The sequence below is a fragment of the Hemitrygon akajei genome, chromosome 9 (assembly GCF_048418815.1).
Source record: "Hemitrygon akajei chromosome 9, sHemAka1.3, whole genome shotgun sequence".
NCBI lineage: Eukaryota > Metazoa > Chordata > Chondrichthyes > Myliobatiformes > Dasyatidae > Hemitrygon > Hemitrygon akajei.
The window spans coordinates 61,231,507-61,246,418 of record NC_133132.1 but is presented as its reverse complement, the minus strand read 5'-3'; the positions used below and the strand labels follow the sequence as shown (position 1 = coordinate 61,246,418).

The following is a 14,912-nucleotide window of genomic DNA, read 5'->3' as shown; positions in this document are numbered from 1 at the left end:
TGTGTGTGTGTGTGTGTGTGTGTGTGTGTGTGTGTGTGTGTGTGTGTGAGAGTGAGTGAGTGTGAGAGTGTGTGTGTGTGTGAGAGTGAGTGAGTGAGTGTGTGTGTGTGAGAGAGAGTGAGTTAGTGTGAGTGAGTGTGTGTGTGTGTGTGTGTGTGTGTGTGTGTGTGTGTGTGTGTGTGTGTGTGTGTGTGTGAGTGAGCGAAGAGGGACTGGCCTGTCCTTTATCTGTCACACTGGCCCAGCAGCAGTGCAAACCATCACCACCAAGAGGATGTGTCGAGCCCCTGTGGCGCTCTCGTCCTCCCCACAGTTTTCACCTGGACTGGTTTTTGGGGCTGTGGGATTTCCCATGGCCTGATGTTAGTTACTGGTGGGGGGGGTACATGGGGTGTCCGGGTAAGGGGCGGCACCTCCAGTGAAGGGGCTTGCTGTGTCCATTCTGGGGCAGCTCACACAACTTTGGGCCCCATCGGACACTCAGCTCCTACCCGTGGCTCCAGGTCGCCGCTCGCATGTGAAAGTGGCCATGACCTGGTACACCAGTTGGATGGGCAGGCTAAACCAGGTGGGGATAGCCGGTGGGCCCCGTTCCCCGGTGAGACAGGGTAAAGTCAGCTTCAGCAGACTGGGCAGGTGAGATCCAACAGCCAGGTAGGCAACACAGAGGTCAGCCACAGCAACAATGGGAGAGCCCAGTTTGTGACAACTAGGACCCAGACCTCCGTACAGAGTGTGGAACTGCTCTGGTGCAAAGGATTTCGACTTTAAGAACAGGAGACAGGTCTCCTGTCGTTGTTGAAAACCTACAGCGATGCTGAGGAGAACCTCCTGGTGAAAGTCATGGACTGATGGGGGTGCTGTGCTAGAAGCTGGTGCTGTCTGAAGCAGCTAGAGAGAGATCAGCTTTTCAAATGACGTGCCTGACCTTCAGTAATGTCCTTCAGCTGTTCTGGTTACACAGGCCGGCCTCAGAGAATGGACAGTACATGTACGTACACACACACACACACACACACACACACACACACACACACACACACACACACACACACACACACACACACACACACACACACACACACACACACACACACACACACACACACACACACCCCCCCCGGTACTCAGGGCCATAACCTAGAACTGTACCACACAGGATTCAGGCTTTTCGCTCATGGTGTCTCTGCTGACCGTCATGCCACATTAAGCTAATTCCTTCTGCCCACACATGATCCATGTCCCTTCATTCCCTGCATGCTCACGTCCCTATCCAATTGAATTTGAATTCTCATGACGTCCTCCTCACTCACATAGACAAACACTAATCCCCTCTTCTCACCTTCTCACACACATAAACATATACACAGTCATACCATGGACTCACACACAAACACCCCACCTCCTTCCTTCCTTTCTCTCTCTCTCTCTCTCTTACAGAACCACACACACATTTCTTTCCTCATCTGCCCATCTAGCCTCCAACCCAATCTTTAACTGCATATCAAAGGCAAAAAAGTTAATTGCAGGTAAGACCGGGAAGGTAATGGAAAATTCACATGGGGAGAGGCAAAAGGTTACTGTGAATTCCGCAGCAAAGTCGCGTGACTTGTATTTGGCAAGCAGCAGGTCAGATCTAGCTTTCTCTACTGTATGACCTTGTCACTGTTCGATCACATGTTAAAGATGGCCTTTATAACCAGCTCTCGTACTATCTTATCTCATATTTCTCTAAACTGTACACAGAGTTGTTTGTACAGTTTTCTGTCTCTCTCTCTCTGTCTCCCTTGCTCCTCCCCAGTCAGAGGGGCAGCGACAAGCAATGTCAGACAGTACAAAATGCATGACAGTTAGCAGCCACCTTCCTCACCTCACAAGCCTCCAAATCCGGAGCCAATCTCTGTCCTATACCCAAGCAGACAGAACCTCTCTCCCCTCAGGAAAAGGGTGGGGGTGAGGATTCCTGTACAGTACACTGCCCCAGGGGCCAGTATCTAACTGTGCCTCAGATGAATGCAAAAGGTGCCTCTCACACTTTGATTTATTTAACCAAACGCACAGCAGATGCAAAGGAAGAGCGCCCTTGGTCAATGTCTTTCCCTCTTTTCCTGCAGCTGCTGCCCGACCTGCTGAGTATCGTGAGATATTTTCACTTGTACTGTAATCGAGGAGTGCAGTTCGAGAGCACGGCTGCAATACGACCACAAACCTCTCCGGGGTAACGGGCGAAAACGCGTTGAGGCGGTGAGCTTCAGCAGAGGCTGGTGAGTGACTCCCAGCTGGGGCAAGGCTCAGGTTAGTTGGCGAAGAGCCTCGGGTGGGACGGAGAGGTGGTGACCGGAAAGGCGTGTGATGCTGACAGGAAGGGCAATTCCTGCCTCTCCCACAGAGGGGCACCATGAGCTCACAGGCACGGACCTGTGACTGGGTGAGAGGTGGGCTCCTTCTGTGCGCCTAAGGTGTTGGGCGGTGTAAGGAGTGTTCAGGCCAGGTGAGACAGGTAATACGGAAACCCCTGGACCGGAGCTGCAGATGACCATGCCAAGGTCCAGAGACTTGAGTTCAATCCGACAATAGTAACAAGGACTGAAAGTGGGAGCAGAGTGACTCTCCTCACCACTTAATTCAGGCACTCAGAATCTGGGTACAACCTGTCCTGCACTGCCCTCGAGAAGGTGGGGGTGAGCTGCCTTCTCCAGCTACTGTTGAAGGCTCTCACACAGTGTTGTAGGGGAGGGAACTCCTACAGTCTCAGTACTTGCACAGTGTCACTGCCTGTACCGATATCACGTCCCTGTAATAGCACCAGTGTCTTTCCTGTATCGGACCCCTCTGTAGTCTCAACGCCTGTGCAAACACCAATGCTTGTACCAGAATCAGATCCTCCTATGGCCTCAGTGCATGTATCGATCACTGGGTCCCACAGCAGCTACACTGCATTGCCAGAATTAGTGTTTGGACCACTGGGCTAGGACTGGAGATGTACAGCCACTGTGGGAGTGACAGACCAAAAAACACGTGGACTTTGCTCCAATTAACACCAGCAACGCACAAAACACCCTGACTTTCCGACACGTTGCTCATTGCCGACGGTCTCTCCACTGGACCACGACCAGTCACCTATTGTGCTGGGGCAATGATCTCTCTCTGTTCTCCTGACGTGCATCTCTGCTCAGGTATGCTGTATGTCGACCACTCATCTGTCCTTCGACAGACAGACCTGCACACCCCGAGCACCTCCGGTGACCGTTGCAATGAGTCCAAAATATAATAGTCAAAGCTGCCCTCTCAATGTACGGTCACAGCGGCCAAATTGTGCACAGCCAAATGACAAAAACCGTGATTATCTGAAAAACAGTTTTATGGTGTTGAAGTCTCTGTGTCATTTTAGTGTCAATCTCAATGCAAAGAACTTTGACATCACCAGTCCTCTCTACAGTCTCTATCTCTTCCGGGATCAGTGTTTGTCCCAGAGGAAGGTTCTTCTGCAGTCTCACAGCTTGTGTCCTCACTGTGTAAATATTGTCAGTGTTTGTACTGTGGCAGTGGCAGTGCTGGTTAATAACCATACAGTGCCAAATCCTGTATTTCACTTCACTGTGTCAGGTCCTCTCTCTGTACAGGTGTCACCGCTATCAGAGAGAGAGAGAGAGAGATCTGTACTGTTGCCTGAATACTACCAGCTCTGACAGTACTCACTTTTGTGCCATTTGAGGTGGTGAATGCCCAGTCGGTACGGTCTTTCACTGATGCTATTATGGTCACTATTCAAAAATGGATTTATTGAGTATGTCCACGAGGAAGTGAATTTCAGGGTTGTATATGGTGACATACTTGTACTTTGATAACAAACTTACATCGAACTTTGAACTTTCTCTATAGCCCGAGTTGTTACACCACCCTCAAACACTGCTGCAGGTCAGTGTGGGAGAACCCCCACCACTCATTCACCGACTCAGAGAAAACATCCAACAGTAACTCCTTAGTTACTCAACTCACCAAAACTCTCCCACCCCACAATGTCTACCAACTAGAAAGGCAGGGTCATGAAAACACAGGGTACACCACCACTGTGAAGTTGTCCACACCATCCTGACTTGGAAATATACTGCAGTTCCTCCAGCATCACTGAGTCCAAATCCCGGAATTCCCCCATTGTGGGTATATCCACACCTCCGGGAATGCAGCGGTTCGAGGACAGCTCCCCACCACCTTCTCAAGACTAACTTGGAATGGGGCATTAAATGCTGACTCACTCTACAAAGCCCACAACTCATGACTGAATACATAACTAATCTGAATGTCCAACACACCCCCCACCCCAATCCAAATGCTTCCTGACCGACAGCCTCTGCTGTTCTGAAACACCTGTCACTCAATGGCCTAACTGCGATGCTGAACTGTGACCCATTTGCCCCACTGCCCCTACAAACGGCTGCTGGCGCCTTCTGAGTGCCCAGTTAAAAGCGCTGGTGTCAGAGAGGGGAGGCGTGCACGTTAAGCAAGAAACCAAACATGCAGTTGTGCTCTTAGCTGGCTCGCCCATCCATGGAAGGCGGACGTTCTGCTTGGCCTAGAAGGAGATCCTCAGCGCCCTCCCCCACCACCTCACAGCAGGCAGGTAGGAAGGGTAAAGGGGCGAGGGGGAAGGGAGCATGGGCTGTCAGCCAAGTTTCTGCCAGTGGCCAGCAGGTGGCGAACCCAGTCCACAATGAGCAAGCCAGGCCAGCGAGAGCTACACAGACAGGACCCACAGGAACAGTATAAACCCAATTACTACGATCACTTACGGTCATCAGATCATTACCTTCATTCCTCCGAAGTCCCTCGTTGGGGATGTGGGCCATCTGCAGACAGGACAGGGAAAAGAGAGAACGGGGATGTGAATATACATGCAATATTTTTATTTGAATATACCTTACATTCACTAATTCATTTATTAAAATTAGCGGCAACATAGACAAAAATAGAAGTCACATTGCTAACTTACTACCTTTAAAGTCATCATTTCCAGGCATCAGGCTCTAGAGTCTGGTCACACAGCACAAAATCAGGCCCTTATGATTAGGCCGCACCTAAACTCATTTTCCTACATTTTACCCACAATGCTCTAAAGCTTTCCTGTCCCTCTACTTCTCCGAGTCTTTTCCAATGTTGCTCGTTCCACATCCCTTTCACTTTCTTCGTGCAATTTCCCTTTCAATCTCTCTTCTCTCACCTTAAGCTTCTGCTCTCTCGTTGTCGATCCCTTTCACCTGGGAAAAAGACTGCGTATATTGGTAGTTTTATACGACTTGTGCTGGAGAGTCATCGGACAGGACTACGTCCCCATTCTGAACTCCCATTTACCCGCACTAGGTCTGTAGTAATCAGTGCCTTGGTGATTGAAGAAATTGTCCAAATACTTCTTAAATGTGAGTCTCTCTGCCTCCACCTCTCATCTCGGCGTGCTGTAGATTCCAACCACCCTCTCGATACTTCTTTCCCTTAAACTCATGCTTTCTAGTATTAGATACCTCTGCCAAAGCGTCCCGCAATTATTCTATCCAGGTCTCCCATAATTTTTTTTAACCCTTGCGTGCCTTCTATCTAACAAGGGCTTGTAGAATCTTAAGAGGGGAAACTAAGCGAGCTCACGCTGTCGCCACTTGTTCTTCACACATCCCCCGACACATTTTCCCCATTCAATTAATTATTTAACGCCTAAACGGACATTGATATTCAGAACTCCCCGAAAAAGCTCCCTTATTTCACGATCGCGGAAAACTTCCGGACCATCACAGCAACACCCCACCTCCACACACATATATATACACACACACTCACTCCACAAACTTGCGAACAAGAACTAGGGGTGGGAGGAGTTAACAGATCGTGAACCTGGGTCAAGGGGGATTTATTTATTTTGAAATTCGACCTTGTAGCTTCACATTTCGACATCTCGGACTTTATACAGAAATATTGATTTGCTTGCATGAGAGAAAGAGACAGAGTGCGAGAGAAAATATTTAGCTGGGGGTAAAAGCACTGAAGGTTGCGAATGGCTTGGATTTTACATTGAACGCAGTACAACAGCGGCACCTGGTGTCGGCGCTGCCGCCGGCTCTGGCCCTTTGGAAGGTGTTAGTGGATGGAGCAGAAATTCAGAAGCCCCGGGCTGGGGGCGAGGGAGGTGGATTGACAGGAAGAGGTAGAGGAATGGTCAGACATAAGCAGGGGGCGGGGCTGGGAGACAAGAGTGAAATGGGTAGGAAAGAGAGAGGAGGATAGGGACGGAGAGATGGGCAAAAAGACGGACAGGAACACGGGCATGAGTGGATGTAGATGGGGAGGGAGGGAAGCAGAGAGAGAGGTATCAGTGTATCTTTGAGAGGGGGAGTGTGTGAGTGTGAAGGAGAGATGTCAGTGTATGTATAACTGTGTGTGTGTTTGAGGTGGGTGTACGACAGTAGTACTACGACAATGCACATGGTTCCCTGACAGCTTGTGTAGTTGTGTAATTATCTGAAAAAGTATATTTATATGACGAAGTACGTAGCGATTTGGCGGAGATTCTGCCGTGTGGACGTCCTGGGCTGGAGCAGGGAGAGCCAGCCGTTTTCGCTGGCCTTCGAAAGCGGGCGTCTCTCTCTCACACACGCTCACTCACTCTGCGTTGAAATTTAAATCCTCTTCCGCATCCTCGCGAATTATAATAACTACCCTTCACTCTGCGACCTGAGCAGCTATTGAATAATCTCCGCCCGCAACCCTGACATTCCCTTCTCCCTCACAGGAAGCCTGGGCTCAGGGAAGGTGGGAAACTCCCGGATCCCGGCACCCGGCTCGTGAACAGACCGCACGACTGGGAAGGCAGACAGAAACAAGTGGTCGACAGGACGGTGGGGGTGGGTTAGAGGGGATTCGGGAACAGTGTTCTGGAAGGAGTGACATAGAAGGATGGGAATACGGAGAGGGAAACACGGGAAGAAGAGACATGAATGGGAGGCTAGGAACGGAGAGAGTCAGGGGAGGGGGCAGAAGGGAATAGGGAATTGGCACGGGAAGACTGGGATTTTGGGTAGAAATGTGGAGATAAAGAGGCAGAAGAAAGGGCCAAGGACGGGGAATTAGGGACAGGCAAGAGAGAGGGATAGGAGAGAGTAAGGTGGTGCAGGGATTGTTGGGGAGGGTTTGTTCAGAGAAGGTTGCCGGGATCAAGGCGGTGAGGTTAGGGGCTGATGCCGAGCCCCCAGGCGTTGGCGGAGTGATCGGGGACAGTCCCGGAGCCCGCGCCGAGCTCTCACCATTCAGCGGTGAGCTCCCCCGCTCACACATCCCGGATTTAGCTTTGAAGCGGGGTTTTAAAGCGCGCACGTTGTCGTTTTAATAGGGCCGTCAGCAATGTTTCGTCATTTGCTTATAAAGAAAAGGGGAGGTGGGGAAGTGGCACATTTATCTGAGAAACCAGCCCCCACTCCCCCGAGTCGAGTCCGGGTAGCGACTCCTCGGTCTCCAGGTTAAAGCCCGGGTGGACTCGCTCGCCGTTGTGTATATGTGTGCGCGGGCGGGGAAAGGGATGAGATGACTGGGGGGGGGGGGGACGGAAACGGGGCAGGGGGAACAGGAAGCGATAGAAAGTGTGTGCAAGAAAGAGAGGGGTAAGTGGTGAAAAAAGAGGGGAAGAGAAAGAGAGACGGGCAGATGTGTGAAAGCTAAAACGGGAGGCAAGGGGTGAGGGCAGATGGGGTATAGAGAGAGGCGAGGAGAAGGGGAAGAGAGAAGGGTGCAATGTGTGAGAGAGAGGGGTAATAGGGTAGGCGAGTGAGGGAGCGAAGAGGGGGAGAGACGGGGTGAAAGGGAAGAGAGAGACGGAGAGGGCAAAGGAGAGTGAGAGAAAGTGAGATAGAGAGATGGATGAGGAGAGTGGGGGAGAAGAGGCAGGGAGCGGGCGAAGGGGAAAATTGGGACAAACACACTCAAGGGACGGGTTGAGGAAATGGGAGCGCGCGAGAATAAGGGGAAGGGTAAATTAATTTGAATAGTATTATTAGCCTCTTACTAACATACTTAATGTCTGTCAAACCAACGCACATGTGCCTCGGCGGAACACTTCAACGTACATGCAAATTTATATTTTCAGCAGTTACTAAATTACTGTTAATTTATTAAGGTTAACAGAGAGAATGATAACTTGCCTTCGCGCTGTGAAAATACAAGAGAGCAGCCAAAAGACAGTTGAGTAAACTAAGGAGCGAGTTCATGGTTGCTGTTAAATTATATCCCACAAAAATCGAGATTCCTTGATGTTCTTCTTTAAGATTTTGGATATAGACGCGGAGACTCTGGGCCCTAAGCGTCTGTAACAGTCATCGTTGAGCCCGCGATCTCAGCCGGTTGGTTTCACAGAATTGTAAAAGCAAAAAAAAAAGTTCCTGTTGCAATACCACGAAATATTGCAAACGTCAAAAGAGCCCAGCAAGGTAAACCCTCCGGTGTGCAATGTTGCGTTTTCTGATCTCCTTAATTTCGTCTCCTTGGTAGAACACTTAATGTAACATCCCCAAACGATGACCGATCCTTCGAATTTTCTCCGTGCCTGTTCTGCGCTTCTTCACTGGCGAATAATTGTCGTTTTGACCAGGGCAAAGTGAATCGTTCTGACTCTTGCTCCCTCTCTCTTTTTCACACACACACAGAGGCGCCGCTTCTCCCTAACAGCTGCCGGTGTTTCTCTCTCTCTCTCTTTCCCTCTTCGATTGCAGGCAGGGATAAGGTCGCTCGAATCCTTAAAGCCTACAACTTATTCTCAAAATTAAAACAAAGATAAATAAATAAATGTTACGAAAATAAAATAAATCCAACTTTAGTCCTTAGAAACGCGCGCAAAATCCTGAAAACAAAACAACTAAAAATCTCCTTTAAAAGGAATCTATAGATGTATTTCTCAAATTAAGAGTTGGGAAGAGAGGGAAAGAGGCTTTCAGAGTTACAGCTACAGAAGCTCGTTTTCAACTAACTAACTAACTGCGCTTGCTCTCGCTGCACTTTCAACCAATAGTGGGGAGGCGGAGTCAAAAACGAGATTGACATCTGCAGTTTTTTTAGCAACGGCAGATACTGTATACGTTCAAATGATTCCAGTCTAGCAATTGACATTGAATTGGGTAGACGGACGAGAAAGTTTTGCAAAGCAGCGAAGGCAAACACAATATATAATAATTCCCAGGCGACGGTTAGAATGGGAGTGTGTTCAGCAAACGGAGAATTCATAACCCTCTCGGAGAGTGGAAACTGCCGACCGTTTAATACCATCCTCGGCCGTCCACTGGGTCGGCAGAATGGCTGCGCTGAGAATTGTTTCGGGAGAGGTGAAGCGGAACCGGCCGGCCGATTCTTAGCTTGGCCACACATTCACTGCAGAGGGGGAACCGGCACTGCTTCTCGACCCTTGCAACCCCGAAACTGAAGCAGCGTGTAGAAAATGTCTAAAGTGAAAGTTAATGCTCTTAAAGCGGCAACGCTCGCTGGTGACCTATGAAGGCGTTTTCTCCTCTCTCGCAGTTCTGATTTTATTGAATTGCCTGTTCTGTGCTCGGCCGATAATATTGGCCCTTTAGTTGTTGAAGGGTTGTTAAGAGATAGCGTTCAAAGTGAAATTCTTACGGGAGTAGGGTGGGTGTGTAAGGCAGACACTCATAGGACATAGAACAGAACGGCGCTGGACAGGTCGTTCGGCCCACAATGTTATACTAAATATTCTCTACTTGTGTGTGCCATCTATATCCCTCCTTTCCCTTCATATTCATGTGCATCTCTAAGAGCCTCTAAAACTGCAGCAAACTTTGTTTCCACTAACAGTACAGGTATCTACCACTCACTGCGTTTAAAAACCTTACTCCATACGACCCCCCCCCCACACCTTATAATCGTATTCTCTGGTGTTCGACAGTTCTCCCGAGAGAAAGCATTCTGCCCACCCATGCCTCTCATAACTGACAGTTCTTCTCTCCCCCCCCCCCCCCCATGCTACTCGACCAGCTGAGTTCCTCCGCGGATTTGCTATGTGCTGTATGTCTTACGGCTTTAGGAAGGTAAGATGATTTCAGTGGGTTCTGTTTTGTATGTGTGGGTTTCGTCACATGATAAAACAGCGTGTATCCTCTTCGGATGCCTTGCTGTCCCGGCGTGGTGCCGATTTAGGGCATTCGCTAGAATTTAAATGTCCTATGAGTACCTCATGAAGCCCCACCGCACACCTGGTCTGTTGGAGGACACCTTCCGGTTGAAATGTCCGCTCTGCTGTTCCGCACTTCAAAGACCATCCCACCATACGCTGGTCTTCCTGTCCCACATAATCTCCTCTCGCCCACCTCACCCCATCAACGTAATTTTCTTCCACCCTTACCCAGGCGTCCCCTAATCTCATCACTCCCCGTGCAACACCCCCGGATTATTACTGGACGCCCCGCGTCTACCCTTCCATTATCACGGGTAACTTCACAAATTCGAATACCAAGCCGGTATTTGCAACTTTCCCAAATGGAGCTGAACGGTTTCACACTGCCTTCCCCCTGTATCTCCCGTCCTGAGCTTATTTTACCTGCGTGGGCCCTGCACTTTTCGCTACCTGCATCGCCGGCTCCCTACGTCTACCCGCTCCGTCGCACTTAACGCTGCCCACGCCTGCCTGTCAGCCCACCTTTAATGTGTCTTTCTTTACACCACCCCCCTCTCCTCGTTCTTCTACACCCCTCCTCTCCCTCTCTGTCCGCTGTAAAAATTAAAGAAGTGAATATAAATAGAAGAAACGCTTAGTGTGTTTCGGGCAGTTCCTGCGCCCGCTACTGCAGCCGAGTTCACCCTTGAAAAAAATGATGGGGGGGGGCTCCAAGTATTATTGGCCCCGCTTCAATGACAGTAAACACTGCTCTTCACTCTCTCTCCCTCTTACTCTTCTCCCCTCCCATCTTACTCCTCTCATTTTCTTTCCCCCGTCCTTCCTGCCTCACTTACCTTTGCGTGGACCCCCTTCCCTTTCTGTTCGCTTAGCTCAGTGTAATCCCATTTTTCCTCTCAGCTTCATCCCAACAACGCCGTTGATGGGAAGTGGGGAGGAAGGGGTTAAACAGAGGCGGGCAGACAGAAAAACGGGTCATCCTGGGAAAAGGAGGCGGCGGCGGCGGTGGTGGTGGGTGGGGTATGGTTAGCATGGAGTAGTTCTTACAACAGAAGCTTCTACACATTCTGATCTGAGGGAAACGATACACGAATTGAAGATTCAGTGAAGAATAAAATCTGGGCCTTGCCAGCTATTGATGTTTTCTCAATTAACTTCTTGTAAAGCACTGTGTCTGTTTGACCTGCTCTCTCTTTCTCTCACTCACTCACTCACTCTTTCCCTTTTAATCTGCAATGAGATGTGTCGTCTGACTCTAGTGGGGCTGGTGAAGCGCCACAGAGCCATTGGCTGCTCCTGGAGAGGCGCCGTGGCGTAGAAAAACCACCAGGCCACGTGATCTCCGCCTCGCCACTTAAACATCCCGACTCTTTGATCGCACGGAGACCGCCTGGAAATGTCTGTCGGCGACAGGGAACAAACGTCGCGACAGAGGTTGGACCCCGCTCACTACCTCTCATGACACAATTGTCATCAACTGCAAAATTCTCGAGTAAGAGCACGGACGTTGTCTAGAGGACATCGCTGTCTGGTGGACTGTACCTTCGCGTGATTTAATTACCTTCTAAAGCGGGCACAATACACCCACCACCTCTCTTTCATTACATTATGATCACATACTGCATATTGCATGCATAACAGAGAGCACAGTTTATAAACGCGCTAAGTTTTTCCCGCGCATTCATTATTGTTCACATAAACGGAATAATTCATGAGTCTCTCTATATCATCCCACCCCTCCCCCCGAATCATTGGATTAGATTCCAGCCTGTAATCACTCCCAGATACCCGTTATTCTATATGGAAATCCACTGATCAGACTCCAGAGTGTACTCACTCCCGGCTATCTATGACTCAGTTTATAACACACCGAAACCATCGATTAGACCCAGTTTTGCCATCACTCCCAGGATTATTGATCTACCTAAAGGTTTCATGGCATCTATATTTTCATTGCGATGCGAGGTCCCATTAGGGTCGGTAAAGGAAGGAGTGATTTCTTCTTCATTGCCCTGGAGAGATATTTGCGGATTAAGTAAAACGGACCAGTCAGAGGGCACGAGGTGCTGTTGGCCGTGTTACTGCGCACGTCGCTATCCGCGCGCAATGGAGAAAGGCGCTCACCTGTACCGCTCACCCTTCGTTCCAGGGGTCACTGGCTCGATGTTGTTCCCAAAACCCCAGCCCATCTCCATTTCCATCCACCCTGCTTAAAAGGACAATCTTGAGCAACTTGGCCCAGTACGTCTCTGTGGTAAACTATGTGTGTACCTGTCTGGACACGCCCCTCTGCTGACTGCTCCTGTGGCTCCTCCCACAGACCCCTGTATAAAGGCGATTGGGGCTCTGCTCCTCCCTCGGTCTTCGACATGGTCGTGCTCCCTTTTTGCTGTTAATAAAAGCCTATCGTTCACTTCCAGTCTCCTAGAGTTACCCTTGAAGATTGCTTGACATAACTTCGATTGTACTCCCATGAAACCCTTTGGCAAGGTTTTTTTACTGCACCAGTGTCCCGTAGTAGAAGGTTTGGTTGTCTAATGATTCCTGGCTCGTTATCATCATCAGACTCCAGCGTGTTAATGTTCCCCTTTCTCTGATTCGCCAAAGCCACGTTGTCTTTCTTTACTCTCCCGGGCTGGGGTGAGGTTACCCTGTTTTCAACCGTCGTCCTCTCTCTCCGTGAATTTCCCGTGGATGGAAGGCCGATCACGTGCTTGTCCCAGTGTCTCAGATATCTGGTCCACACCTGGCTACCAGGAGATGCCCTGGACAGAGCAACAATTGTGCCTCACAGTACCTCCTCACCCCCACCCCCATCCTTGGTCCTATTGATTTTATTGGGACACCGACTATTGGCACATTAGTACCTGGTCCTATTCATCTTACCGGTGCGTGTAATGTGATGGGTGCATCAATCCCTCACTTATATTGATTTTATTGGCTCACAGCCTCCTTTTTCCACATCAGTCCCTTGGTTCTATTGATTTTGTTGGTGCCCCAACTCCCATTAGTTCATTATCCTTTCATTTGGATGTCCTTACTGGTACGCCAACTCCTATTGGGACATCAGCCTCATTGTTACATCAACCCCTATTCATTATATTGGTATGTCTCCTGTCACTGGATGTCAGCCCCTTGGTAGTATTGTTCAATCAGCTCCCTAACTCCTCAAGCTTCAACCGACTGGATTAAGGCCACTTGGAGTTTCAAGGCCGCCAACTCGCCCAGTCTCTCTGTTTGGAAGCCTGCTCACCTGGCTCCAGCTTCCCACAACAACCAGGGGCACGGGTGCCGGGGGGGGGGGGGGTGGGCTCACACTCGGAATGCTGTTCCCGGAATTTAGGAAAGTTGGGTCAGAAGAGATTGGCCAGACCAATCCCTGGAATTACTATTGTCGGAATACGGGTGGCTTTAGGAGTTGGACCTGCCTTATCTGGAGCGTAGAAGAATGTGGGACATTCTAATTGAAACATTTAAGATCCTACTGTGGCTTGGCAGGGTAGATATTGAGATGTTTCCATTGGTGGGAGAGTCTATAGCAAAGGGACATCTTTGGAACATTTCAAACTGAGCTATGTATAGGAAATTCTCGCGGAGAGTGGCAAGTCTCTGGAAATCTCAACCCCAGAAGGCCGTGGAAGCTGGTTTCGGGGGTATGAGAAGAGAAAGCTGAAACGTTTTTTAATGGTCAGAGGACTGAGGGGTATGGGGAACAGACACAGAAGAGGATGTGAGGCCTGGGGTCGATCAGCTATGTTCACATTTAATGGGGGTAGTGGCCTTTCCGCCATCTGCTTGTGCCCCTCCTGTTTTGCATTTGTTCCTTGATCCAGATTACTAACCCCTCTTATCCCACCGCCGGAGAGGTGTCACAGATTTCAGCTGGGGTGAAAGTGTTTAGCGGGTTGAAAGTCCCAGGGGGAGTGGGGTGGGCTGGGAATTCCGAGTCTAATGCTTGTGAGGAGTGATCCCCCTCAAGCGGAGGGAACCGGCCCGATGGGACGGACATCTGCAGCATGCAAACGCGCGGTCGAGCGGCATTACCCTTTTAATTGCAGCTGCCAGCCGCGCGGGGTCCACTGTACATGCAGTTACACACGTCCCTCTTCTTCCATTGTAAATGGAAAATGGGGAGAGAAATCACTTGTGTTTGAGATGCGGTTTCCTCACAGTAGTAAGAAACAAAAAAAAACACACAGGTTTGACGGTGCAACGCATACAGTCTGTGGAGTAAAAGAAAAGAGATGCAAAGCTAATTAATTAAAAAAAAAGAAACTCACGCGTGATCCTTTGCAACCGATAGGAGATGTGAGGCGGAGCAGCGCCAACTGAGAAGCGTTCTCTCAAGGTCTGGAAGTGAGATTGGCGAGATGGTTAGAGGAGGAGGGTGGGTGTCGGTGGGCTGGGCAATAAGATGAACTGCCAGCCGCTCTAGATGGCAATCGATAGCCATTTGTTAATGCGGTTATTGGATTTTACAGTATCCGCTCTCCCAAGGAGACGGCGTCCCTCTGTATTTGGAATCATTAAACTGAGCGGAACGACAGTTCATTTCACACTTACTAAAACTGGGCAAGGTTAAGGCTTCTATTTGAGATTGTAGTACAGGGTGTTAACTCGCACAGAATATAACGGCCGAGTCTTTTAACGAATTAGTTTCGAAACTCTGTCCTGATTGTATGGAAGGGATGCGGAGTCACGGGTTAAAAGTGTAATACATTTAAACATTGGAAGGCGCGATTGTGATTTGAAC

The 14,912-nt window shown here is 49.6% G+C and overlaps 1 protein-coding gene across 9 annotated transcripts in view; it reads right to left on the bottom strand.

The window, feature by feature from the left end:
* The window catches only part of vegfab (vascular endothelial growth factor Ab), a 39,728-nt gene extending 25,252 nt beyond the window's left edge, over positions 1–14,476 (bottom strand). Inside the window, exons 1-3 of one of the 9 annotated variants that reach the window (XM_073056093.1) lie at positions 14,440–14,476; positions 8,178–8,787; positions 4,808–4,847 (exon numbers count right to left, since the gene is read on the bottom strand). In XM_073056093.1, the coding sequence (XP_072912194.1) occupies positions 4,808–4,847; positions 8,178–8,243 (106 nt within the window). In that variant the 5' untranslated portion in view covers positions 8,244–8,787; positions 14,440–14,476. The other 8 variants (XM_073056092.1, XM_073056091.1, XM_073056090.1 and 5 more) reach the window with 8 other exon arrangements.
* Positions 14,477–14,912: the final 436 nt, after the last annotated feature.